Source organism: Bos indicus, chromosome 25, assembly GCF_029378745.1.
Source record: "Bos indicus isolate NIAB-ARS_2022 breed Sahiwal x Tharparkar chromosome 25, NIAB-ARS_B.indTharparkar_mat_pri_1.0, whole genome shotgun sequence".
Lineage (NCBI taxonomy): Eukaryota > Metazoa > Chordata > Mammalia > Artiodactyla > Bovidae > Bos > Bos indicus.
Window position 1 is genome coordinate 37,947,736 of NC_091784.1, and position 27,598 is coordinate 37,975,333.

At 44.8% G+C, this 27,598-nt stretch overlaps 1 protein-coding gene across 6 annotated transcripts; it reads left to right on the top strand.

Moving 5' to 3' along the window:
• Positions 1-1,033: 1,033 nt before the first annotated feature.
• Positions 1,034-24,975, top strand: ZNF789 (zinc finger protein 789). 6 transcript variants are annotated; one of them, XM_070779231.1, is made up of 6 exons: positions 1,034-1,163; positions 11,689-11,898; positions 15,938-16,015; positions 17,581-17,707; positions 20,830-20,943; positions 21,990-24,975. In XM_070779231.1, exons 3-6 carry the CDS (start codon positions 15,947-15,949, stop codon positions 23,000-23,002), a joined length of 1,323 nt encoding a protein of 440 aa, XP_070635332.1. In that variant the 5' UTR covers positions 1,034-1,163; positions 11,689-11,898; positions 15,938-15,946; the 3' UTR covers positions 23,003-24,975. The 6 variants fall into 6 exon arrangements, with proteins under 6 accessions (XP_070635332.1, XP_070635335.1, XP_070635331.1 ...); XM_070779230.1 differs by lacking the exons at positions 1,034-1,163; positions 11,689-11,898 and adding an exon at positions 11,941-12,213; XM_070779229.1 differs by lacking the exons at positions 1,034-1,163; positions 11,689-11,898 and adding an exon at positions 11,941-12,187.
• Positions 24,976-27,598: the final 2,623 nt, after the last annotated feature.

Consider the following 27,598-nt stretch of genomic DNA (forward strand, 5'->3'; position numbering starts at 1 on the left):
ATAAAAAAGTTTTTTTAGGTGAATAGTAAAAGATGTAATTTCTGTGATTGCATTTGACAGCCAAAATGCCTCAAATTGTAATTCCACTATTATCACTCAGAAAACTCCCTGGATACATTAGCCAAGCTCAGAATCTTATAACTATTTAGTATTGGAAAGAATAATTGCTCCCCAATGAACAAATATTTGAAAATACCATCGACTGAAAAAAATGCACAACTTAAAAGTTGGGATTTATGTTTCATTTGATGGACAAAACTGGGGACTTAAAGCCTGGAAAACAGCCTCTCAGGTGACTCTGAGGGACTGCTCTAAAGATGTTAGGAAGAAGCCAGATTATGTAGGACTTTGCAACAAAAACCAGATAGCCAGAACATCAAAATACTGTTAATTAAAACCAGATATCTCACATTAATGATTTTAGTGCCTTTCTATATGTGAGAAGATGCAGGAGTCTGGACTCTGAAATCATTACTTTGATATGCACCTTAACTTTCCAAGGCCACCTTAATTTTTGTCCATCCCAAATCCCCTCAGGGTGCACAGTTGGGGGTGGCTGCTGTGGCGGCAGGTTTGCTGGCCACACCTTCTTTTGTTCACTGCTCTGGCAAGCAACCTTTTGCGCCACGACCATTCAAGCAGCAATACCCAATCACGGTACCCAGAGAAGCAACCACTTTGGTTTTGAGAAACCACTCATCCTCAACTTCACTTTGATCTGTCTACATTTTTGCTTCAGTTCCTCTGCCATAGATACAGACACACGATCACTATTACTGTTTGATAATATCTAGAATTATTACGATACCTGCCATCAATAAGAAAAAGAACTGTGTAAGTTTCTGAACAGGAAGTACTGAGTGAAACTTAACCCCTGTTCTCCCCGCCGGGAAAAACTGAGCTTAGAAAAGACATCCCCAAAGCCCGAACCATGAATTGGGGAACAAGGACCAAAGTCCTCCGTTTTTCCTAGCGAGGACCACCCCCCGTACCCCCCGCAAAGCGCAGCGCAGACCCGGAAGGCAGGTGTTGACGCACTTCCGGCTTTTGTGACACTCTGGGTTCTGGCGAACGGAGGGACTGGGAACGGGTCCACTGCCCTTTGATCCCCAGAGTCACCTCCCTTTTCTATCCCAGCACCCCGGGCTTCTCCGGGGTTCACGGTGAGAGGCGGGTCCGGCCGGGGCGGAGGGGCGGGGACGTAGGTGGACGTGTAAAACCGTGTTCCGTGATCCCGCTCACCACGCGAGTCTCCGAACGGGGTGGAGGGTCGTGTCCCTGTCCTTGGTCCCAGCCTCCGCCGTAGGAAGTGCCGTCTCCCTGCAGAGACAGCCGCGGATCCTTGGTTTCTGCATTGGGATGAGATACCTATGGGTCCGAGAGGCGGCAGCCTGCGTGCCCCGTCCTCGTCCCTGGTTTTCACCCCCAAGGGGTCGGGGACCAATGACTCTAGTCTAATTTCTGTGCTCCCGGGCTTACCCCATTTCCTTTCCTTCTGGCGAGGGTTTTTTTCCCTGGTGATCTCGAGGTGTAAAATGAGGAAGACCCCAGAGGCTACCAAGATCCACGTTTTGTTTTGTTGTTTAGCGGACAAGTTTGTTAAGCCTCGTGTTTACAGATCATACATACACTTCACCCTCTTCCTTTCAGTTTCTGAAGTTTCTGAAGGCTTTTTAAAAGGAGTGATTTCTGATAGAACACCAGGTGAATTTTTCAGTTGTGGGAGGAAAATGTGCTTGACTTGGAGGGCTGAGTAATGAAGGGAGTTTGTGGTGGTGCAGTGGAAAATGCGTTGGGTCACTTGAAGACTGGTCACCACCAGCCTTTCTCTGCCACCGATTTGCAGGATGCTTGGAGAAGGCAATGGCAACCCACTCCAGTACTCTTGCCTGGACAATCCCATGGACGGAGGAGCCTGGTATGCTGCAGTCCATGGGGTCGCTAGGAGTCGGACACGACTGAGGGACTTCACTTTCACTCTTCACTTTTAGGCACTGGAGAAGGAAATGGCAACCCACTCCAGTGTTCTTGCCTGGAGAATCCCAGGGACGGCGGAGCCTGGTGGGCTGCCTTCTATGGGGTCGCACAGAGTCGGACACGACTGAAGCGACTTAGCAGCAGCAGCAGCAGCTTAGACAAACACGAATTCTGGTATTGATCCTAAATAAAATAAACTGTCTCCAAGGGCCCACCCAACTAGGACATTCATTGATAAAGGGAAGTTAACTGAAAAATCCAGCTTGACCAAACCTAATGCCCCATCTCCATTTCCTGAAGCACCACCAGTATGCACAAAAGCACTGTTACTAATGAGAGACACTTAAGTGGCAGAGGACCAAAGAAAACACTTGTACAGGCCTGTGCTAAACAGATCATTTGCAATCAATAAGTTATGGAGAATGCATTGTAAGCAAATCAATGAAACCTTAATATTTGCTGGAGAAATAGGTTGGTTACACACTGTGGTGGGAGACATATAAATAACTTACCATGGACACATAATTTATTTTTCTATTTTAAACCTGTGCTTCTGTAACATTCCTCCTATTCTTACTCAGATATTTTCTAAATAACCTGACAATATAATGGAATCTCTTTAATTTCTAAATGACAAACCCTTCCAAGTATTGAAATGCCATGCCTATAATGAATTTGTTGAACATTCTACAAATAGGCAAAAAATGTTGACATTATATTCACTTAAACAAATATTTTAAAAAATATCTCCTGGTTGCAAGTAACTATGTTAAGGGCAACTTCAAGAAATGCAAAATAAAGCCCAGTCTTTCTGCTGCTTCTTGCCTAGAATACGAGCAGGGAAACACTCCAGGAAGGCCTGACCAGGTCCTGATCTCGGCCCTGTATCTTTTGAGTTTCCCTTGCTTGTAGTCTTCATTTTGATTCACTGGGAGGGAAGGCCTCTAGGAATGTGTTATTCCACATACCCCACTTTTAAATCTTTGATCCTATCTCAAAAACCAAGATTTCTTTTCCTTGATCTTAAAATACTGGAAATAAGATTTTTCAGATAATAGATCACTAAAACTGAAAGAAAGTGAACAAAGAAAATATAATAGTTGGAGGATGAAAAGCAGCAACACAAATGATGACAGAAAATATAAATGCTATAAAATGACTATCAGGAAAGTTTAATGGGTTTCAATACTTCTTTTTAAATAAATAAACATTTTAATTTTTTTCCTCTGTGCTCCAGTGGTGGTCTTGAACACCAAACTTTGGTGATCACTTTGTAAGACTGACTAGATGGCAGTGTAGCGGCATAGTTAGGACCCTGAGCTTCAGACTTGGGTTTGAGTACTGGATCCACCACACTATGTTGTTAGACACATTATTTAATCTTTCTCAGCTTTTAAAATAGGAATAATAACTGTGCTTCATTAGGTTTCCATGAGAATTAAATGAGCTGTGTATGCAAGGTACCAAAACTGCCTGGTACACAGCTAACATGAATAACAGTTATTCAGCATTGACATGTCACACCACTGGATTTCATGAATTGTCTTCACGGATGAGGTGTTAGCCCCATAGCAATACAATATTACCTTTTAATACTGCTATTAAATTTTTCAACCCTGCAGGATAGCAAAAATGGAGCTCATAAAACATGTAGGACAAAAAGGAAAGTCCTGCAGACAGACCCTATTTGGATTAAGTGACCCAGTTCTTTGAACCTGAACAATGACTGCTGAATCCAGGAATGCTGCAGATTTGTCTCCTAAGGATACCCGAGAGATGGAAGGCATAGTGATAGTAAAAGTGGAGGAGGAAGGGACAGATGATGAAGAAGACCGTTTTCCAACAGAAAGAAGTAACACAGAGTTATCACCCCAATTTCTTAGTCGTTCCACAACTATGAACGAGAGAGCCTTGTTATCATCATATTTAGTGGCATATCGAGTGGCAAAAGAAAAAATGGCTCATACAGCTGCTGAAAAAATTATTCTCCCAGCATGTATGGATATGGTACGTACCATCTTTGACGATAAATCAGCTGACAAATTAAGAACTATACCTCTTAGTGATAATACAATATCTCGTCGAATCTGTACTATTGCAAAACATTTAGAAGCAATGCTTATGACACGGCTACAGTCTGGTATCGATTTTGCAATCCAACTCGATGAGAGCACTGATACGGCTAGTGGTCCCACACTCTTGGTATATGTCAGATATATGTGGCAAGATGATTTTATAGAAGATCTGTTGTGTTGTTTAAATTTAAATTCACAGGTAACCGGATTAGATGTATTCACTGAATTAGATAAGTGTGTTGTTGGTCGATATAAATTAAACTGGAGAAACTGTAAAGGAATCTCAAGTGATGGAGCAGCAAATATGACTGGGAAACATAGCAGACTTCTTGAAAACTTGTTAGAAGCCACCCACAACAACGCTCTTTGGAATCATTGTTTTATTCACAGAGAAGCTTTGGTATCCAAAGAAATTCCGCCGAGCCTAATGGACGTGTTGAAAAATGCAGTGAAAATTGTTAATTTTAGTAAAGGAAGCTCATTGAATAGCCGACTTCTTGAAATATTTTGTTCAGAGATCGGAGAGAACCATACCCACTTACTATTTCATACAGAAGTTCGTTGGTTGTCTCAAGGAAAAGTATTGAGCAGAGTATATGAACTCAGGCATGAGATTTACATTTTTCTCATTGAAAAGCAATCTCATTTGGCAAATATTTTTGAAGATGATGTTTGGGTATCAAAATTGGCATACTTAAGTGATATTTTTGGCATTTTAAATGAATTAAGTTTGAAACTACAAGGGAAAAACAATCATATATTTCAGTATCTTGAACACATTTGAGGATTCCAAAAGATGTTATTGTTATGGCAAACTAGACTTAAAAGTAATCGTCCTAGCTACTATATGTTCCCTACATTGTTGCAACACATCGAAGAGAACATTATTAATGAAGAATGCTTAAAGGTAATAAAATCAGAGATATTAATACACCTCACTTCTTTGTCTCAAACCTTTCATCATTACTTTCCAGAAGAGAAATTTGCATCATTAAAGGAAAATATCAGGATAAAAGATCCATTTGCTTTTCAAACCCCAGAATCAATCATTGAGTTAAATTTGGTGCCTGAAGAAGAGAATGAATTATTGCAGCTCAGTTCGTCATTCACGCTGAGGAATTATTACAAGACATTAAGTTTATCAGCATTCTGGATTAAGATTAAAGAGGAATTTCCACTGCTAAGTAGAAAGAGTATATTGCTATTATTACCATTCACATCTACCTATTTGTGTGAACTAGGATTTTCGATATTGACACGATTAAAAACAAAAAAAAGAAATAGGCTTAATAGCGCACCTGACATGCGTGTGGCCTTATCCTCGTGTGTGCCTGACTGGAGCGAACTGATGAACAGGCAAGCACACCCATCACATTAAATACTATCTTTATGAACTCAGGTTTCTGTACTTTCATAGGTATCCTTCGTGTATTGTATTTAAGTATTAATAAGATTGTGATTGGGATTTACTAGGTTTCATTTTCCTATATAGTAAGTATTGCTCTTTGACATTGTTTGTTACATGAATGTATGTGTATGCAGGATAATGATGTAAAATATATTTCTACGAATTACCATCAATTTTTTAAAATAGTGCTCTTAACACTCTTAGTTTTACACTCAAATCTGTCACCTTGTCTACTGCTGCTGCCTTGCTTCTTGTAGGCAAAGCCCCTTTCAGGTTCAGTTTCTCACCATCTATGTGCCTATGTGCTCTTCCTTGTCTGATTTTTGTTTATTGGCTGCATTGGGGTGTTTTTTTGGGTAGTGCCACAGAGATTGTGAGATTGTAGTTCCCTAACCAGGGATCAAACTCAGGTCTCCTGCCTTACAAGGCAGATTCTTAACCACTGAATGACCAGGGAAGTCACAGTTCGTTTTTGCTATTATTTTCTGTTTTAAAAAATTCAGCTTTATTGAGATATGATTTACTTCTAGTAAAATTCACCCCTTTTGGTATATGGTTTGTTGAGTCTTGACAGAGGTATACAATTGTGGAACCACCCCTACAATCAAGATATAAAACATATCCTTCATCCCCAAAAGATCTTTCATGGCTTTGTTGTCAGTCCTTCTCTTGTACTACTGATGGTTTTGTCTTTTCCAGAACGTCATGTATTTGGCTTTTTTCTCTTAGCATAATGCTTTTGCAATCTATCCATATTATCGTATGCATTGGTAGTTTAATAGTGACTAATGTACCATTGTATGTATGTGTATCAATTAGCTTATCAATTCTTCAGTTGATAGACATTTAGTTTTTTCAAATTTTTTATTTGTTTTTTATGAACAAAGCTGCTATAAATATTTGTATACAGGAATTTGTGTGGACATATTTCTTTGGTAACAGCTAGCAGTGGGATTATTGGCTCATATGGTAAATATACATTTAATTTTATGCATTTTCTCCAGCAGTGTGTGAAATTTATAGTTCCTCTATATCTGAGTCAGCATTTTGTATTGTCAGGTTTCTATTTTAGCTATTGTATTAAGTTTAATAGTATCTCATTATAGCATTAATTTCCATTTCCCTAATGGACAATCATTTGAGCATCTTTTCACATATTTATGGCTGTGCATGTCTTCCTTTGGTGAAGTTCAAATCTGTTGCACATTTTAAAAATTCAAGTGTCTTATGAATAAGAATTATTTTTATATATTGTTTTCAAATGATCACACCCGTGTTTTACAAATGTTTTCTCCCAGTCTGTGGCTTCTCTTTTCATTTTCTTAACAGTGTTTGAAGAGCAAAATTTTAAAATTTTGATCAACTTCAGTTATCAAGTTTTTTTCTTATATGGTTCATTCTTTGTGTGTTCTGCCTAAGAAATCTTTGCCTAATCCACGGTCACAAATTTCTGTTTTCATCCAACTGTTTTATAGAAGTTTTAGATTTTACGTTTAGGTCTATAATGCATTTTGAGATGATCTTTGTAAATGGCTAAAGGAGATTAAAGAGACATGACAAATGCAATGTATTACTTTGGCTTGAATCTTTCACTAGGAAAAAAAAAAAGCTATAAAGGACATAATTAAGTCCATTGTCAAAATGGACGCCCACCCCCAGGGACCTAACAGAGGTCTGCTGGCTTTACATCAAGATCCCAGTCAAGTCTGGTAAACGCAAATAGGGGCGGGGCATCCAGTAAACACACAGGCCTGGCGCTCCTCCCTCCCACTGCCCTCTGCCTGCGCCCCCTCCCCTGGCCTCAAGGCAGGAATCACGGCTAAGGGCTGCCCAAAGCGCGGCCGGACCTACCTCACATGCACCCAACCTGGACTCACACAGAAGTGGTGGTGAGGTGCCTGGCCCTGGCTTGGAGGTCCTGAAATTGAGGATTTTTGACATGAGAGATGGATTACAGGTGAGTGATGGCAGAACGTCTAATGGACCTTCATATATATTTCACATGTATCTGTGAAATGCACCTTGAAGAGTGCCTCACATATAGGAAGTGCTACACACATGTCTGTGAAAGAAGTAGGAAAGGAAGAAAGAGAAGGAAGGATTATAAATGAGTGATTTCAACTAAATGAGGGGTTGTAGAGCAGAGGGAGGCAGAAGTAACCAAATAAGGCTTAACAGAAGAGCTGAACACAAGACTATAAAGTGAACATTCAGAACCGACCATATGAACATGGCCTATGAAAAGACTTTACTTATGGGTTGTTTAGACACAGTCACTCAAGCATCCCTTCTGCTGTCTTTGCCTTTGACCTCTCTAAAGTCCTGTATTCAGACATACTTGTGCTTCAGCCTAGCCTAATGTAATTGTTCCAACCATCCCCTGCTCCAGTGGCAAATCCCATTTCAAGACTAACACCTTTACTTCTTACTTTTTCCTTTAGATTCTAAGATGAAAGAAAAAAAGAATGAAAAGGCTTCAAGACAGAAAATGGTGGGGGGGGCGGGGTGCGGGGAGTGAAACTTCCAGGACATTACTAGGAGAAACCAAACAGCATGCCAGTGATAATGGCAAGGCTGTGAAAATTCAGGCAATGAAGAAATGCTTAGAGAGACACCTGGGAAAATAACCCAGAAACAATATTTCTGTTGTCTTCATAAACAACACAGGGGAGAATGGGAAGGGTTCTGGCAGAGTCCCTGTGCCATCAGAAGACACAAGCCAGAGAGAAGCCCTACCAGTGTAAGGGATGTGAGGAAAGCTCTAGCCAGAGCAGACCTGGGAGTCCACAGCCAGGAGACACTCCAAGTGGGTGGTGAGTGCAAGAATAGCTTTCATCGTGATCATGCCTCATCATGCCCCACATGAGGGAGAGGCCACATCACTGCCTTGACTATCAGAAAACCTTTCATGCACCACCCAGAAGGTGCATCAGAAAATCCACACTAAAAAAAAAGCACAAAACGTAGTGGCAGTGGCAAAAGCTTCATACAGAGCTCAGTATTCTCATCACCACCAGTGACGGCACTGAGGAGAAAGCCCAGTTCTTGCGGAGAATGTGGGAAAAGCTTCAGGTAAAGCTCACACCTGGATGAGCACCAGAGGAACCAATCATAGGAGAGACAGACCCTAGAGTGCAGCGTGTGTGACGCAGCTTCCAACCTCAGGATAACTTTTGGCTGCACAGGAAAGAAACCCTGCAAATCCTGGATGTATGGCACCAGCTTACTTTTACACTACAGAACCTACCTGGGGGAGGAAACTCTTCAGCGTCAGGCATAGAAGAGGTTTGGTCTTTTACCTGAGATACCAGAAAACTCACAGCTCCAGAATGGTTCAACAAGGAAAAAACCTGTACAATTAGATTACCTTGGTCATAAGAAACTACACCGCCCTACAAGGGGTGAGGGGAAGGGCTGACTACGAAGAGGGGGCCTGTGGAGCAGAAGGACCCGCCAGAGGAGGACAGGAGGACACAGGGCCGGGGGTGAGGGTCGAAGGTGAGGAGTGGGCTCTTTAGAATCCCAGGACCGGGGAGAGGATGCAGCCTCCCTGGGATCTGGGCAGCTGGCACTGCCCTCCAGGGGCCAAGATAGCGAGGCTGAGGGGGTGAATCTGATCTCAGGTGGCCTCAGCCTGCAGAGGCTTGGAGCAGGGTTTCAGCTCCTGAGGTCATGGAATGACAGAGCTGAATCCTGGCCACTAGACCAGTGGCTGGTGACAAGGCCCTGGGCCATTGGCTTTGCAGAAAAGAATGGCCACAAAGAGGGAAAGCAGTGAAACAAGTAGTGTTTATTAGGAGGAAAGAGTACAGTACATGCGGGTAGACTCACAGTGGGCTCAGAGACAGTCACACCCTTGTGTAGTTTAAATCACTTTTATGGGACATTTCTTCCAGTTTTTCTTTGGCCAATCATTTTCATTTGCCTGGTTCAGAGTCCTTATTTGGTGTATCTCAGGGTCTTCCCTCATGTTTACAGGCATCTCTCAGCCAAGATGGATTCCAGCAAAGAGGCCTATTGGTAGCTTGGCATCACTCCCCTTTTAACCTCCAAGGAACTTTCTAGTCAGAAAGTCTCCTTGACAAAGAGAATGAGATATATGTGGTCGCTTACCTTCTGTCTGGGCAGGTCCCAGCCTCCTCTCTCAATTGTCCTGCGATTCTCATCTTGCAGTACTGGTGCACGGGAAATGAATTCTCAACTGCTCACCCTGGGGTGGGGGGGTACCCATCTACCTACTGCCTCAAATCCACCCCTTGCAAGAGGACTTTACAGGGAGAGGCAGAGGTAGTAAAGAATTTAAAGCAGGAAAATGAGAAAGGCAGTGTTTTCCCCGGAATGAAGTCAGAAAATTCCAAGGGAACTTTGAAGTTTCTGAGCTATTTCAAAGGAAAAGCTATCTGACCTGTAACAGGGGTGTCTGGATTTACTTGGGGCAGGGGGCCAGATGCTGAGATTTTAGGTCCGCAGTGATTCCCACACCAGGATGGTGGAGGGAAGAAGGTGGACAGTGCAGCACAGATTTACACTAGAAGGGCATGTGATCCTAACTCTGAGCACTTTGTTTCAGGTCCCTAAAGAAACTGCGCATTCCCATGGAGTTGGAGCAGGTTCTTCCAGGGAGGGGTGGGGCAAGGAAAGCCCTGGTCTGAACTGGGAGCTCTGGGCCGGGACAGGGGAGGGTTCTTTCCTGTACATCTAAAGTGCTCATTTAAGCTCCTGGCTTGAACAGGTTTAAGATAAAAGCATACAATTCTGTGGGCCACTTATGTCTAAAACTAAGGTGTGACTTTGCCAACAAAGGTCTGTCTAGTCAAGGCTATGGTTTTTACAGTGGTCATGTATGAATGTGAGAGTTGGACTATAAAGACAGCTGAGTGCCAAAGAATTGATGCTTTTGAACTGTGGTGTTGGAGAAGACTCTTGAGAGTCACTTGGACTGCAAGGAGATCCAACCAGTCCATCCTAAAGGAGATCAGTCCTGGGTGTTCATTGGAAGGACTGATGCTGAAGCTGAAACTCCAATACTTTGGCCACCTGATGCAAAGAGCTGACTCATTGGAAAAGACCCTGATGCTGGGAAAGATTGAAGATCTTCAGCTCCATCAGTATGGATGTCCAACTCAGATGCATACATGACTGCTGGAAAAATGACAGCTTTGACTAGACGGACCTTTGTCAGCAAAGTAATGTCTCTGCTTTTTAATATGCTGTCTAGGTTGTTCATAGCTTTTCTTCCAAGGAGCAAGTGTCTTTTAATCTCATGGCTGCAGTCACCATCTGCAGTGATTTTGGAACCCAAGAAAATAAAGTCTGTCACTGTTTCCATTGTTTCCCCATCTATTTGCCACGAAGTTATGGGACTGGATGCCATGATCTTCCTTTTTTGAATGTTGAGTTTTAAGCCAGCTTTATCACTCTCCTCTTTCACTTTCATCAAGAGGCTCTTTAGTTCTTCATTTTCTGCTGTAAGGGTGGTGTCATCTGCGTATCCGAGGTTATTGATATTTCTCCTAGCAATCTTGATTCCACTTTGTGCTTCATCCAGCCCGGCACTTCACATGATGTTCTCTGCATGTAAGTTAAATAAGCAGGGTGACAGTATACAGCCTTGACATACTGCTTTTCAAATTTGGAACCAGTTTGTTGTTCCATGTAGGGTTCTAACTGTTGCTTCTTGACCTACATATAGATTTCTCCAGAGGCACATAAAGTGGTCTGGTATTCTCATCTCTTGAAGAATTTTCCAATTTGTTGTGATCTACACAGTCAAAGGCTTTGACGTAATCAATAAAAGAAGTAGATGTTTTTCTGTAATTCTCTTGCTTTTTCTATGATCCAACGGATGTTGGCAATTTGATCTCTGGTTCTTCTGCCTTTTCTAAATTCAGCTTGAACATCTGGAAGTTCATGGTTTAGGTACCGTTGAAGCCTGGCTTGGAGAATTTTGAGCATTACTTTACTGTATGAGCATTAGCATACTGAGCGTATGAGATGAATGCAATTGTGCTGTAGTTTGAACATTCTTTGAACATATGGAATCAAAGATTAATTAGTCGTACTATCAATTACAATTAATTACCACTAAGTCTTCTCTTTCTTTAAACAACAGCATTAAGTAGAAAAGTAAATTCCGGATAACATCATATCAGATGAATATTTTTATGCTAATAGCATATGTGTGTATTATTCATTATATTTAATTTTTTGTTTAATTTTTTTGCCTAGTCCAGGGTCGGCTCTCTAAAAAGTCATTCTGGACTCCCAAAAGGAGGGTTTAAAAATACCCAGCTACACAAAGGTTCACCCGTGGAGATCTTGCTACAATCTGTGGGAAAAGAAAGTGCTTGGGGTAACCAACCTGGAAATCACGTGGCCTAGACCACTCCATCTGCGGCGGCTGATTGGCTCCGACCAGAACGGCAGTTGCGAAGAGACGTGAGTGCCCCGCCCCCTGACTCGCAAACTCCCCGCGACCGGCCACAGCGCTTACCCCGATCAGAGAGTTGTGAATCCTCCGAGCTTCCTAGAAGGTCCTCGGGTGGGGACGCTCTGCTCGGCCTGCGCTAGTGATCGGGCGACAGGCACAAAGATCTTCCGCATGGACACCTCAGGTGGAGGTTAGCCGAGGTCCCGACCTAATTCCGAGTCTGGCCTGGCGCCTCCATAATGGAGGCCAGCTCCAAGGCAGCCGCAGGTGCATCCTGAGGACTTCCTGGAGGAGGAGGCACGGCGGGGGTCGGAGGCGCGGAGGTTTGGGGAGAAAAGAGCTAGTGTGATGGGCGGAGTGGGGTGCCAGGGGAAGCCACGGTGGCCCCGCCACAGGTGTGAGAGCTGGAGAGACAACCCCCTTTCCCTCGAATCCCGTGCCCCCCACCACGTCCCTCCAAACCCCCGGTCTTCAGGGCATTTACCGAGAAACTTCCTGAAGAGGCCAGCCTCTGAGTATCATGTCAGGTCCTTTGGCTTTAGAGAAGTTCAGAGTCCGATGAATGAATGGCTGGTTAATACTATTGTTTGCTTTGGCTTTGTTTGTTAGTCGCTCAGTCCTGTCCGACTCTTCGCGACCCCCATGGACTGTGGCCCACCAGGCTTCTCTGTCCGTGGAATTCTCCAGGCAAGAATACTGGAGTGTGGCACTTCCCTGGTGGTCCAGTGGCTAAGACCCTGCGCTCCCAATGCAGGGGGCCTGGGCTTGATCCTTGGGTCAGGGATCCCAGGTCAGGGCTTGATCCCAGATCACACATGCTGCAACTAAGATCCTGTACAGCCAAATAAATGCACATTAAAAAAAAAAAGAATGGGTAGCTATTCCCTTCTCTAGGGGAATCATCTGCACCCAGGGATCCAACCCAAGTCTCCTGCATTGCAGATTTTGTTATAAATTGAATTATGGATTCTGACTTCCAAATGCACAGTGCTCACAGCAGGTAATCTACTTTAGATAGTGAAAGGGTCGATGTCCCTTCCCCAGCCATGGAGCTATTGATCACAAGTGCCTCCTTGGTTAAGAGGCAAGAGGGCTTACAAACAGTGTTTTTAAAGAAGGAGACCAGAATGTAACAGACTTTCTTAAAAATGCAGTTACATGAAACAAGGTTTGCCAGTGCCCAGAAAGGCACCAGAAAAAAGTGGAAATCCTCTGTATCTCATCATTTGTGTATTCCCTGAGAGAAACATTAAATTTATTATATTAAAGAAGAACCAAAGTGGAGGCCACAGTTTAAGTATACTCCCAGGCCAGCTACCCAGAGCTGCAGAACCAAAACTTTAACTGTCCTAATTTCCCATGAAGAGCTGGCTCTGTCCTTAAAGGAAACAAGCTTTCTTCACGTCTGGGTAACCTTGCAGCTTCCTAGCAGCTACAAACAAGTAAACTTGTACCGTGGTACTCTTCTGAAAGGACCCTCAGGTCTAGTAACCAGTCCCAAGAGAAAACAATGTACTTCCTCATTCCTGTGCACAGGAGGAAAATAATTTTCTCTCTACCCTTCTGAGTACTTAGCTGAGATTCCTGCAATAAAAAATGAAGACAAACAAGTTTCTTAACATGTATACCTCAGGTAAGAGGCTTCCCAGGTGGCACAGTGGTAAAGAATCCACGTGCCAGTGCAGGAAATGTAAGAAACATGGGTTCAAACCTTGGGTCAATATTCTTGCTTGGAAAATTACATGGACAGAGGAGCCTGACAGGCTGCAGTCCACGGGGTCGCAGAGTTGGACACGCCTGCACATGCACACACGCTTACCTTGTATAAACATGGAGATTCCCAAGGAAAAATGATTAACCCCTGAGATGGCTTAGAATTCAGGTCTATTGTAAATGCAGTCTTCATAGGGAAGGGAGTTGTTTAGTTGCTAAGTTGTATCTCTTAAGACTCTTGAAAGTTCATGACTCTTTTGAGACCCCATGGACTATAGCCCACTAGGCTCCTCTGTCCATGAGATTTCTCTGGCAACAATACTGGAGTGGGTTGCCGCTTCCTTCTCCAAGGGATGTTCTTAACTCAAGGATTGAACCCACGTCTCCTTCATTGCAGGTGGATTCTTTACCACTGAGCCACTGGGGAAGTCCTAGGGCAAGGGGAGGGAGGTTCTATACCTGGAAGAGGCTGAAACTGCAGTTAGGCTAAGTATTAGGTGTCGGTTTGCTGACATGGGGCTTAGCACAAGTGAGTCCACATGGCTTGTGAGATCTTAGTTCCCCCAACCAGGGATTGAACCTGATCCCCAACAAGGAAAGCACTGAGTCCTAACCACCAGACCACCAGGGAATTCTCCTTTTGCCCCCCCCCCCCCAACCTTTTTTAAAAAACAGCTGTTTTTTTTAAGTGCCTGCAGCTCAAAATAATCAGTTTTCCAAAGTGGTATATTAGGGAGTGGGTTATTCTGCCGCCCATTTACATGTTTTATAAACTGAAGGGTAAGTGCGGAGGAACTAACTTCTTAAGACTTTCCATTTTGAAGCCCCCTTGTTAGCAGTTTGGTTTTCACTCCATAAACTGTTCATATCAAGTAAAGTCCTCTGAATTTTCTTTTGACAACAGCTGTGCCTGCTCAGTCGCTCAGTTGGTGTCCAACTCTTTGAGACCCCATGGACCCTGCCAGGCTTCTCTGTCCATGGAATATTCCAGACAAGAATACTGGAGTGTGTTTCCTTTTCCTCCTCCAGGGGATCTCCCAACCCAGGGATCGAACCGGAGTCTCCTGCATCTCTGGCATTGCAAGTGGATTCTTTATCACTTGAGCAGCCTGGGAAGCCCCTTTGACAACAGTTAGCTCTTTATATATCATATGTAGCCTAAAATCTCTGATAACTTCCCTAAAATCATTGTTATACTCTCTGAGCTGATTCTGTGTGACGTAGAAACAAACTGCTGCTACTGCTGCTAAGTCACGTCAGTCGTGTCTGACTCTGTGCGACCCCAGAGATGGCAGCCCACCAGGCTCCCCCGTCCCTGGGATTCTCCAGGCAAGAACACTGGAGTGGGTTGCCATTTCCTTCTCCAATGCATGAAAGTGAAAAGTGAAAGTGAAGTCCCTCAGTCGTGTCCGACTCTTAGCGACCCCATGGACTGCAGCCTACCAGGCTCCTCCGTACAGGGGATTTTCCAGGCAAGAGTGCTGGAGTGGGGTGCCATTGCCTTCTCCAAGAAATAAACTAAGACCGCCCAAATGAGAGCAGGCAAAGGTTCTTCAGGCAGAGCTTGCTATACTAAGTGAACTGGCCACTATCACGTTTGGCAGAGACTCAAAAGCAAGCAGGAGAAACTTTAGAGTGGAAAAAAGGGAAAACTCAACTATGCTGAGTTTTGAGGAGATCGACTTGGAAAACCTGGAGGCAGGTTAAGTAAAAGAAGCAGGACTCCCTTCCACCCGGCCTCAGGGAGCAAGCAAGCAGGGGAACCTATTCTTTGTTCTTGCTCCCCGCTCCTGCAGTATCGGCCCCAATAAAACCTTGCTTGGGGGGAAAAAAAAAAGGGGCAGGACATCCTATGTGATTTGGTAGGGGAGCACACCCGACTTTCTCTACTGGTCCTGGATGGAGGAGGGGGACACATGTTAGGGACAAGTTCACACTTGCCACCTAAGTCCTGATTGGGCGCCTGTTGCCACGTTGCTTCTGGTTTGGGTTCCAGGCCAGAGCTACAGGTTGCAGGTTAGAGTTCTGTTTTTTCCTATAGTCTGGTCCCTTGATATATTGAGTCTCTCACTGAGGTGCTGAAGAATATATTCTAGAGAGAGGGCGAGGGCAGAGGCACAGGTTTCCTAGGATAAAAATTAGAAATTGATCTAGCATCAGAAATTCCTAAGACCATTCTAGCGGCTGCTTTCATTGTAATCCCACATTCCAACACCAAACACTGTGACTTTGTACTACTCGAGCTTTGTTGGCCCCATTGGCATTCCCCATCTAAAGTCTGTCTAGTGAGAGAGCTTTGATTCAGGGCTGACCTTGTTTTCTTTTTTTCTCCAGCTTAGCCTGATGGCCAGGATCCAGCCCCATTTTGGAGACCAGGCCATGGAAGCCATGTTCCTGCCAGTCCCATGGAAGGTGAGCTGGTTCCCCCTGCCTCCACCTCCTCAGTGTAGTCTCAGCAGCCAGGCAGTGGTTTTCACATGGCCATTGGGGTTGAGCCATCTTTATCAGCTGGGGGGTGTTTCCTTCGTGGATGATATGATGCACAGAGCTTGAACTCTGGGGTCAGACAGGATCAAATCCAGGCTCTGTTTTAGACATGTCACCTAATCTCTCTGGGGCACAGTTTCCTTATCTGTAAAATGGGTCATGACAGTAGCTGTCATGAGGATTCAGTGAAGTGAGGCTCTTGGAGTGCTTGGCAGAGGATCTAGTGATGTTTCGAGCGCCCTGTAAGTTTTAGCTGCCGTCACCACAGTTGCTCTGTGTTTGTGTCAGTGAGCATTCTTGAGTACCTACTGTGTGCAAGATAGATATGTCCTTTGTGCTGGGAGAGAGACTCTTACCCTAAGGACTTTACAAGCCGTTTAGGGAAGGAGATATGGAAACAAGCTCATATAATTCTGATCCCTTGGATTAAAAGGTACAGTAGAAGTTTAGGTACTGATGGTAACAAGAGGGAGGGTGATTTTAAGAAGTCAAGTTGAAAAGTCAGTGAAAAGTCAGGAGACACATGAGGAAGCCATTGTGACAATTTGTAAAGACTAGTCGTGGACAGGAGGGAGTTCAAAGGGAACAATTTGACCCCACTGGCCCAGCATGTCCACATTTGCTGAGGGAACACAGAGCTCTGCCTGCCTTTCTGGTGTCATCTCCCGCCTTCCCTGAAACAGAGGACCTGCACGTGGGGATGTGAACGCTCTTCCCCACCCCACAACCTCCCCACCACTGTGTATCCTGTTCTCCCCGCCTACAAGCAAACTCACCTCTGCATATGTTAACACTCAGCTCAAAGATCATCGTTTCTGTGAAATCTCTGATTTCCTGCGGTAACTGTATTGCTCTCCCCTGTATTCACACGTGGGCAGAGGGCTGGCGCGAGGCTCAGAAGGACACTCCAGGGGAGCTATGAAGACTGAAGTCAGAGGGGGGTTTGTGGGGTGACTGCAGATGTGTGTGTAGGTTTTCTTTACAGAACTGGTCCAGTTAGGGGTGGAGAGAGTGGAAACAAGAGGAAGGCAGGCATGGGAGCATCTCTGTAAAGACAGGAACAGAGTGTGCATCCTTGCCAGCCTCGGGGAGGGAGGCAGAGGAAGAGCACGTGCCTAGGGAGGACACGGCTGTTTCTCTGCTTCCTCACTTCACCTTTGCCCTCAGGCATATGGGGTGTCTCTACACATGGAGCAGTTCTGACACCAGCTGGGTGCCCCATGATTTGACTCAGTTCTGATTATCTGAATGACCACAGCAGAGACCAAACAGCCAGAGAAGCCTCACACACTGACCACGTGTCCCTCTAGAGAGAACATGTGTGACTCTAGTGCAGAAGAAAGAACATGCATGGCCTGAGGGTCAGAGCTTGAGTTGAGCCCTGAGTCTGCTAATTAACTGGATGAGCCTTGCCTGTAGGACAACAATAATACTGTGGCCCACAGAGCTGTGATAAGAGCTGCAGCTGTAATGAGTCTCTGTATTTCCAGGGGTTGCTGTCCTTTGAGGATGTGGCTCTGTACTTCACTAGGGAAGAGTGGGACATGCTGGACTGGGCTCAGAAGGCCCTCTACAGGGACGTGATGCTGGACAACTACAGAGACGTCGTCTCCTTGGGTAATGAGCTGGCTTAAGATTTGAGTGTCTACGCAAGTCCTTGGTTTCTTCCGTGCAATGCCCAAAGCAGAAAAAGCTCTGAAAACCAGTTTTATCATAACTCATTTGGCTATAAGGCCTAACCTGAAGTCATCAGGTGGTTAAACCTGATTTTATCCTGTAGGAAGCTATTTATCATCCTTTTTCTCATTTGGTCTCCATATATATATGTATAGCATAATAAATATCAGAAAGTTTTTCTAAGGTTTCAGCTCAACCCCTGTTGAGGGTGGTACATAATAGAAACTATACCCACACTCAAGTCACCTTTCTGAAATCTGGAAAAATTTTGAGTCCTGAAACAAATCAGGCCTTAAAGTTTTCAAGTAAGGGATTGTGGATAATGAGTAGTTTCCTTTTGTTTTAGAGTTTGAAGACATTCATCCCCCAGCCTGAATCCTCCACATCTGTAAGACTTCTAGGAGTTGAAAAGATTGTGGTCCATGCAGATTCCAAAGTCTACCTTCTTCCTCTCTTGAAAAGTCTTTCTTTCTTCTGTCTGAAAATGGTTTCCTTCTTTGCTTATACCATCACCGGGTGCCCAGGAGATGATTCTTCACTGACTTCACTTCTGTACCTCCTCAGCTTCCACCTTCCTGGGAGCCCACCCTTGTCTCATTCAATGCAGAGTCTCCTACAGAGGGAGGCTCCTCGACGGATTTTTCTTTGTGGAGCATGTTTGACCCCATGCTGACACTCTCGGCAGATTCTTGACCACCTTTGTGGGATTGTCCACCCACCACTGGATGCTTTAATGTTTATTTTTGTTTGGAAAGCATTCAGGGGCTCCCAGACAGCTGTGTAATCACAAGGGTCGCCAACCAGTCCACTTAAAACCATTCTGTTCTTCACTAGTACAGTATTGAGTAAGTTACATGAGATATTCATCATTCTTATTATGAAATAGGCTGTGTGTTAGACAATTTTGCCCAACTGCAGGCTAATTCAACTATTCTTGGCATGTTTAAGGTAGGTAAGACTAAGCTATGATATTCAGTAGTTTAGGTGTATTAAATGCACTTCTTTTTTTTTTTTTGAAATTGCCAATATTTTATTGCTTTGGCCTACAGAAACAGCCCTTTCGCATCATTCAACCTAATGAAATCCTATCTATTTTTCATCTATCAGAAAATTAATGTAAATGCATTCTTTTTTTTTTTTTTTTGAACCTGGACTGGCATCTCGTTTCATACATGACATTTCACATGTTTCAATGCCATTCTCCCAAATCTTCCCACCCTCTCCCTCTCCCACAGAGTCCATAAGCCTGTTCTATACATCAGTGTCTCTTTTGCTGTCTCATATACAGGGTTATCGTTACCATCTTTCTAAATTCCATATATATGCGTTAGTATACTGTATTGGTGTTTGTCCTTCTGGCTTACTTCACTCTGTATAATAGGCTCCAGTTTCATCCACCTCATTAGAACTGATTCAAATGTATTCTTTTTAATGGCTGAGTAATACTCCATTGTGTATATGTACCACAGCTTTCTTATCCATTCATCTGCTGATGGACATCTAGGTTGCTTCCATGTCCTGGCTATTATAAACAGTGCTGCGATGAACATTGGGGTACAGTGTGGAGATTCCTTAAAAAACTGGAAATAGAACTGCCTTATGATCCAGCAATCCCACTGCTGGGCATACACACTGAGGAAACCAGAAGGGAAAGAGACACGTGTACCCCAATGTTCATCGCAGCACTGTTTATATTAAATGCACTTCTAACTTACAATATTTTCGATGGATTTATGGGAGCTTCCCTGGTGGCTTAGACGGTAAAGCGTCTGTCTACAATGAGGAAGACCCGGGTTCGATCCCTGGGTCGGGAAGATCCCCTGGAAAAGGAAATGGCAATCCACTCCAGTACTATTGCCTGTAAAATCCCATGGACAGAGGAACCTGGTAGGCTACAGTCCATGGGATCGCAAAGAGTTGGACATGACTGAGCGACTTCACTTATCCTGTAAATGGGCTTCCCTCATAGCTCAGTTGGTAAAGAATCCGCCTGCAATGCAGGAGACCCAGGTTTGATTGCTGGGTTGGGAAGATCCGCTGGAGAAGGGATAGGCTACCCACTCCAGTATTCTTGGACTTCCCTTGTGGCTCAGCTGGTAAAGAATCCTCCTGCAATGTGGGAGACCTGGGTTCGATCCCTGGGTTGGGAAGATCCCCTGGAGAAGGGAAAGGCTACCCACTCCAGTATTCTGGCCTGGAGAATTCCATGGACTGCACAGTCCATGGGGTCGCAAAGAGTCAGACACGACTGACTTTCACTTACCCTGTCCTAAGAAGAGGATGATGTGTGTATATACACACTCACACATGTAGTTTTTTGGGAGGGAGGTGCTCTAGGTCTTAGTTGCGGCATGAAAGATCTTTCATTGCAGCACACAGACTCTCTAGTTATGGTTCACAGGCTTAGCTGCTCTGCAGCCATGTGGGGTCTTAGTTCCCTGACCAGGAATGGAAACCTGTGAGCCCTGAATTGCAAGGCAGATTCTTAACCACTGGACCACCAGGGAACACCCCAACACACGTAGTTTTTAGAAACAAATTCATATCATAATTTACATGAACTTTGAATCATGCTACATGTGAGTTTTGTATTCTGCTTTAAAATACCTGGGGAGCCTTTTCCTGTTTTAAGAAATGTCCTTTGAATTCATGGATTTTCAATATTAGCCTAATATTCTGCCTTCATTGTATCTGGCTACACTTTAATCCTTCCCCTGTTGATATTTGGTTTATTTCCAGTTTGCACTGTTAGGATTCTGCTGAACATCTGGGGTGCATTAACCTTTGCCCATTAACCTTTGCCCTCATTTCCCTTAGGCTCTATTCTTAAGAGTGAAATGACCATGTCCACGAGTGTGAATATTGTTCAGGCTTTCAATCAAGATGCCGAGCTTTCGCAAAGATGGTGCTGATTCCTCTCCTCAGATAATCCTTCTGATTATTGTCCTGATCTCTGCTTGTTGCTGCAGCCCTGCCACCCAGACCCCCAGGGGTAGACTGAGCTCTGGGACCTCTCCTACCACTTGCTAACCACCACATCCCATTTACTTCCCCACGAGTAGGATTTCAGTTTCCCAAACCTGAGGTGATCTGTCAGCTGGAACAGTGGGAAGAGCCGTGGATCCTGGATCTGCCGAGAGCGGGGACTAGGAAGGCTTCCGGTAGTGCCTGCCCAGGTGGGTGAGGAGCAGACCTGGCCCCTGGGGGTCATGTAGAGTTGGTGACACCATCCAGGAGACCCCGCCTGCACCCGGATACCAAGCCGGGAGTTTGGCTTGTGTTCTCCTGCTTGTTCATCCCTACTGTCCCCTGATGGTGGTGGGTATGATCGTTGCCCCTGTTCCCCAGAGATAATCCCCAGCTGGATTTCAAGTCTGCAAAGCTCATCCTCTTTCTCCTGCAATAAAGCTCATTCTATTTCTACTAGAGGCAGGCTGGTGCTTTCTGACAGCTCTCAGGCCATTCTAGATACTCCTTTTTTCTACCCTCATCACTTACCCTTTTTCTGTACTTTCTCTTGTTCCCTTGCTTTCATTCTGTTTTCCACATCCCCTTGGTGTTTCTTGATGTTCCTGCCTTTTCCTACTTACTGTGTCCTGATGGCTGCTGCTTTCTACCCTTTACCACATCCCTCCGCTCCTTGGATTCTCAGCCTCAGCTCTGTTGACGTTTTGGGCTGTTTGATCCTGGGCCTCACAGGATGTCAAGCAGCATCATTGGCCTCCGCCTACTACATTCTGGCAGGACCATCCCTGGTTGAGAGTCACTGCTCTGTTCCATTGGCTTTTGTGCTGTTTCTCAGGTTCCTTTTCTTTTCTCTCTGACACACTGCCTCCATTTTAAAGCAGTCATTTCTCCCAGAATTGTGAAAAACATGCTTCTCTAGAAAGTACAAGATGCTCCCTCTCTCCTAGAGCTATGTGACTCTGCTGGGTACCAACAGGAAGCTGTTTTCCCCACTAGTGGAGAAGGGTGTGTTCAGTTCTCACATTCTCTGACACACTTGTGCATATGTTAGTTGGTTAGTTCGTGATGTCAAGAGCTCTTTCTGATATGAAAGCTGAGGGTCCTACAAAAATCAGAATACTGGCTCTTTAATATGGCGATGGAACCAGGTGAGCACTTCTTAGCCTCGTTTGAGTCTCTCATATCACAAACAGTTGCTTCTTTCCTTTTCTTCTGTAGCAGTCAGGTAATTTGCATATTCTTTTTATTTGGCTAGATTCGGAAGCCAGATTCCAGACGAAAGAGCTCACCCCAATGGAGAACACTTCTGAAGATTTAATGTTATGGAAGATGTCAGCACTAAAGCAGAAAACAGCCAAGGAGCCTTCAGAAGAGTTATGTGAATATAATGAACTTGTGGACATTTACGGATTTTCACTCCCTGCTACTGGTGATGAGTGCTGTAAGGACTTCCTTCAAAGCCTTAACCTTATTCACAGTCGGAGAGCTCAGACATGGACACAGCAGGGCAAATACGATGAGTACGGAAAACCCTGCCATCAGAGATCACAGCTTTTGAGGCATAAGAGAACTCTGACAAACGCAAAATCTTATGAATGCCACGAATGTGGAAGAGCCTTCCAGCGGCAGGCAAATTTTGTTCGACATCAAAGACTTCACAGTTCAGAGAATCCTTTTGAGTGTGACATATGTGGGCAGGCCTTCAAACAGAAGTCCACTCTGATCATCCACAAACAGTGTCACTCACAAAAAAAGCCATATAAATGTCACGACTGTGGAAAGTGTTTCCGTCAGATGGCATATCTCGTTGAACATAAGAGGATCCATACCAAAGAAAAACCCTATAAGTGCAGCAAATGTGAAAGAACGTTTAGTCAGAATTCAACGCTTATTCGACATCAGTTAATCCACAGTGGAGAGAAACCCCACAAGTGCACTAAATGTGGAAAAGCCTTTGGCCGGCACTCAACCCTTATGAGCCATCAACAGATTCACAGTAAACAGAATGCCCACAAATGCAGTGAATGTGGAGAATCCTTTGGTCGCAATGTCGATCTCATTCAGCATCAAAGGATCCACACAAAGGAGGAATTCTTTGAGTGTAGAGAATGTGGGAAAACCTTTAGCTTTAAGGCAAATCTTCATCGACATGAGGTTATTCATACTGGAGAGAGACCCTACAGATGTGACAAATGTGGAAAGTCTTTCAGTTGGCGCACAAGCTTTATTAAGCATCAGGGTACCCACAGAGAGCAGGTATCTGCATGATATTAACTGGAAAAGCTATCATTTAAAGTCCAGAACTTAACCGCTATGGCAAGTATGTATAACCTGATTGTTTCATGAAAATTAATAAACAAGAACTGGTTTTTCTGGGGGGACCCTCTCCTTGTAGCCAACCTTCTGGCTGCAGTAATTAATAGAGGACTTCCTTGGTGGTCCAGGGGTTAATACTCCGTGCTTTCACTGCAGGAGGTACGGATTTGATCCCTGGTCCCCCTGGTCAGGAAAGTTCCACATACCACACGGTGCTTCCTAGGTGGCTCAGCAGTAAAGAATCCACCTGCCAATGCAGGAAATGCAGGTTTGATCCCTGGGTGGGAAAGATCCCCTGGAGAAGGAAATGGCAACCCACTCCAATATTCTTGCCTGGGAAATCCCATAGACAGAGGAGTCTAGCAGGCTGTAGTCCACGGGGTCGCAAAGTTAGACACAACTTAGTGACTAAACAAGAACAAAGATATCTATTTACACATTTATCCTTATATATAAATTTCCAAGGACTATGTATATATATATGTCCACAATTCCTTTTTTAATTTTTCAATTTAAAAAATGTGAGAGCAAACATGTTTTCTTATGATCCGTTTGACTACCAAACCTGAGATGACCTGAATTTATTTGCTGGTGAAGTAAAGACTGTTTATCCCCACTAGTGTACATATTCACACATTTTGTTCCAATGTGTTCAGTAATGGAGTGCTGGCTTCCCTGGTAGTTCATCTGGTAAAGAATTCACCTGCAATGCAGAAGACCCCGGTTCAATTCCTTGATCGGGAAGATCCCCTGGAGAAGGGTTAGGCTACCCACTCCAGTATTCTTGGGCTTCCCTGATGGCTCAGACTGTAAAGAATCCACCTGCAATGTTGAAGACCCTGAGTTGGGAAGATCACTTGGAGGAGGGCATGGCAACCCACTCCAGGACTCTGGAGAATTCCCCATGGACAGAGGAGCATGGTGGGCTACAGTCCATGGAGTTGCAAAAAGTCAGACACAACTGAGCAACTAACCACAGCACGGCACATGGAGTATTAGTGCAAACCCCTAAGCGGTTTTATGTAAAATACCTATCTACAAACTGAAAAATTCTGATTTTTGAAACATTTATGCCCCAAGGATCAAGGATCTGGGGCTTTGAGAGAGGCACATGTCACATCAGTGAAGAGTAACAGTACAACTATTGGATTGACAATAAATAACATCCCCACTTTAAGAACTTTCCAAATGCCAAGCAGAAGCCCTGATAAGACAAAAAGTAAAAGGCAGCTTGGTTTCCTGATGGCAACTCTCTATACAGGTAAGAACCAATCTGGAAATCAGCAATCCACACCTGTTCAGTTCAGTCACTCAGTCTTGTCCAATTCTTTGTGACCCCATTCTTGTCCAGTTCTTTGGGACTGCAGCACACCCAGCTTCCCTGTCCATCACCAACTCCCAGAGCTTGCTCAGACTCATGACTCATCAAGTCAGTGATGCCATCCAGCCATATCATCCTCTGTTGTCCCCTTCTCCTCCTACCTTCAATCTTTCCCAGCATCAGGGTCTTTTCCAAGGAGTAAGTTCTTCACATCTGGTGGCCAAAGTATTGGAGTTTCAGCTTCAGCATCAGTCCGTGCAATGAATATTCAGGACTGATTTCCTTTAGGATGGATTGGTTGGATCTCCTTGCAGTCCAAGGGACTCTCAAGGGTCTTCTCCAATACCACAATTCAAAAGCATCAATTCTTCAGCTCCATCAGTATGGATGTCCAACTCAGATGCATGCATGACTGCTGGAAAAATGATAACTTTGACTAGACGGACCTTGGCTGGCCAAGTAATGTCTCTGCTTTTTAATATGCTGACTAGGTTGGTCATAGCTTCTCTTCCAAGGAGCAAGTGTCTTTTAATCTCATGGCTGCAATCACCATCTGCAGTGATTTTGGAGCCCAAGAAAATAAAGTCTGTTACTGTTTCCATTATTTCCCCATCTATTTGCCATGAAGTGATGGGACCAGATGCCATGATCTTCCTTTTTTGAATGTTGAGTTTTAAGCCAGCTTTTTCACTCTTTCACTTTCATCAAGAGGCTCTTCAGTTCCTCTTCATTTTCTGCCAAAAGCGTGGTGTCATCTGCGTGTCTGAGGTCATTGGTATTTCTCCCGGCAATCTTGATTCCAGCTTGTGCTTCATCCAGCCTGGCACTTCGCATGATGTACTCAGCATGTAAGTTAAATAAGCAGGGTGACAACATACAGCCTTGACGTACTCCTTTCCCAATTTGGAACCAGTCTGTTGTTCCATGTCCGATTCTAACTGTTGCTTCTTGACATGCACACTGATTTCTCAAGAGGCAGGTAAGGTAGTCTCGTATTCCTGTCTCTATGGGAATCTACCCTGAGGAAGAGCCAATTACAGGCAACAGGCTTCACTATAGGAGACTAGCTACCTGCCGTAAAGGCTTTCCTTAGGCTGTGACCAAAAGCTAAGCCATACAGTCTGGCACGTGGGCCTCGGACAATTTAAAATTATTAAAATAAACCCTTTGCTCACCAAAATGAATCCAGTGTGGGTCCTGAAGGAGACAGGGTGCCAAGATAGATGCTTTAGTCTGATCATTCGAAGTGGCAATGTGATCTCTGCTCACCAAGATGAATGGCCACAGAGGCCCCCAAGCCATGCTGTCATCATGTGCCAATGATGCCACATCCACTGTGACACCTGATGGGGCAATAATGATTACCACAGACTGTTCAGAATCTTGCCAGAAGTTAAGCTTGTGAGAAGCAAGGGCTCACAGACTCCACCTCCCCAACCCCACTGCACTGCCTGGTAGACAGCCCGGGTTGGAAGCAAGGATGTAGTTAGGAGGTTAATCAGATCAGATCAGATTAGATCAGTCGCTCAGTCCTGTCCGACTCTTTGCGACCCCATGAATCGCAGCACGCGAAGCCTCCCTGTCCATCTCCAACTCCCGGAGTTCACTGAGACTCACGTCCATCGAGTCAGTGATGCCATCCAACCATCTCATCCTCTGTCGTCCCCTTCTCCTCCTGCCCCCAATCCCTCCCAGCATCAGAGTCTTTTCCAATGAGTCAACTCTTTGCATGAGGTGGCCAAAGGACTGGAGTTTCAGCTTTAGCATCATTCCTTCCAAAGAAATCCCAGGGCTGATCTCCTTCAGAATGGACTCGTTGGATCTCCTTGCAGTCCAAGGAACTCTCAAGCGTCTTCTCCAACACCACAGTTCAAAAGCATCAATTCTTCGGCGCTCAGCCTTCTTCACAGTCCAACTCTCACATCCATACATGACCACAGGAAAAACCATAGCCTTGACTAGACGGACCTTTGTTGGCAAAGTAATGTCTCTGCTTTTCAATATGCTATCTAGGTTGGTCATAACTTTCCTTCCAAGGAGTAAGCATCTTTTAATTTCATGGCTGCAGTCACCATCTGCAGTGATAGGAGGTTAATGGGAGGGCACAAACCCTGTCCCTTCAGTCCCCACCCCCGAGGCCCCCAGGAGCTTCCCTTGTACCTCTGTGCCTTTGCCTTTTAGACCCTGAAGTTCTAAGCAGGCTTTCGGATCTTCCAGAATAGGGCTCAGAAATTTATAAACAAAGATGAGCTAAGACACTAGATGTAAATGACTTTATAACTCCTCTTCCAGCTCCGATCAGGTCTTCTATCACTTTGTTAACAAAAATCTAGATTTACCATCTTGCCGGATGCTGTGCTAGGGCCTACGGGAAAATACAAAGAGTAACAAGATCCCAACTGTCCTGAACTGTGTGCCCCTCACAAAATTCATGCACTGTACGCCCTACCCCCCAGTGTGACCGTTTATGGCAACAGAGCCCTTAAGGTGGTGATTAAGGTTAAATGAGGTCATGAGGTTGGGTTCCTCAAGGTTAAGACTGCTGCTGCTGCTGCTGCTTAGTCGCTTCAGTCGTGTCCGACTCTGTGCGACGCCAGAGACGGCAGCCCACCAGACTCCCCGGTCCCTGGGATTCTCCAGGCAAGAACGCTGGAGTGGGTTGCCATTTCCTTCTCCAGTGCATGAAAGTGAAAAGTGAAAGTGAAGTCGCTCAGTCGTGTCCGACTCTTAGCGACCCCATGGACTACAGCCTTCCAGGCTCCTCCATCCATGGGATTTTCCAGGCAAGAGTACTGGAGTGGGGTGCCATTAGTACCCTTTTAAGAAGAGGAGAGAGACACCGGGAGTGCAGGGGCATGGAGACAGGAAAGACCACAGTGAGAAGTCAGCCTTAGGCAAGCCCTGAGAGCTCTGAGAAACCCACCCTATGGACACCTCAGGACGTCTTGTCTTCAACGCCTTTCCTAATAGAACTAAAAATTCAGGGTAAGTCAAATCAGTAAGTTGGGCTGGAAATTGGGGAGGGAAAAGTGGAAGAGAAACACAACCTGCCGGGGGTACTAACCACACAGCTCCTCAGGGAACCGAAGGGCAGCAGACGCCACACGCCTGTAGGACAAACAGAACTGGTTCCAGAAAGATGACCGGAAGCGCGTCACGATCCCGCCCCCCAACTACCGGGAGCTCTACCCCCATAGGCGTTCTCTAGGAATCTAGGAGGTCTTTCG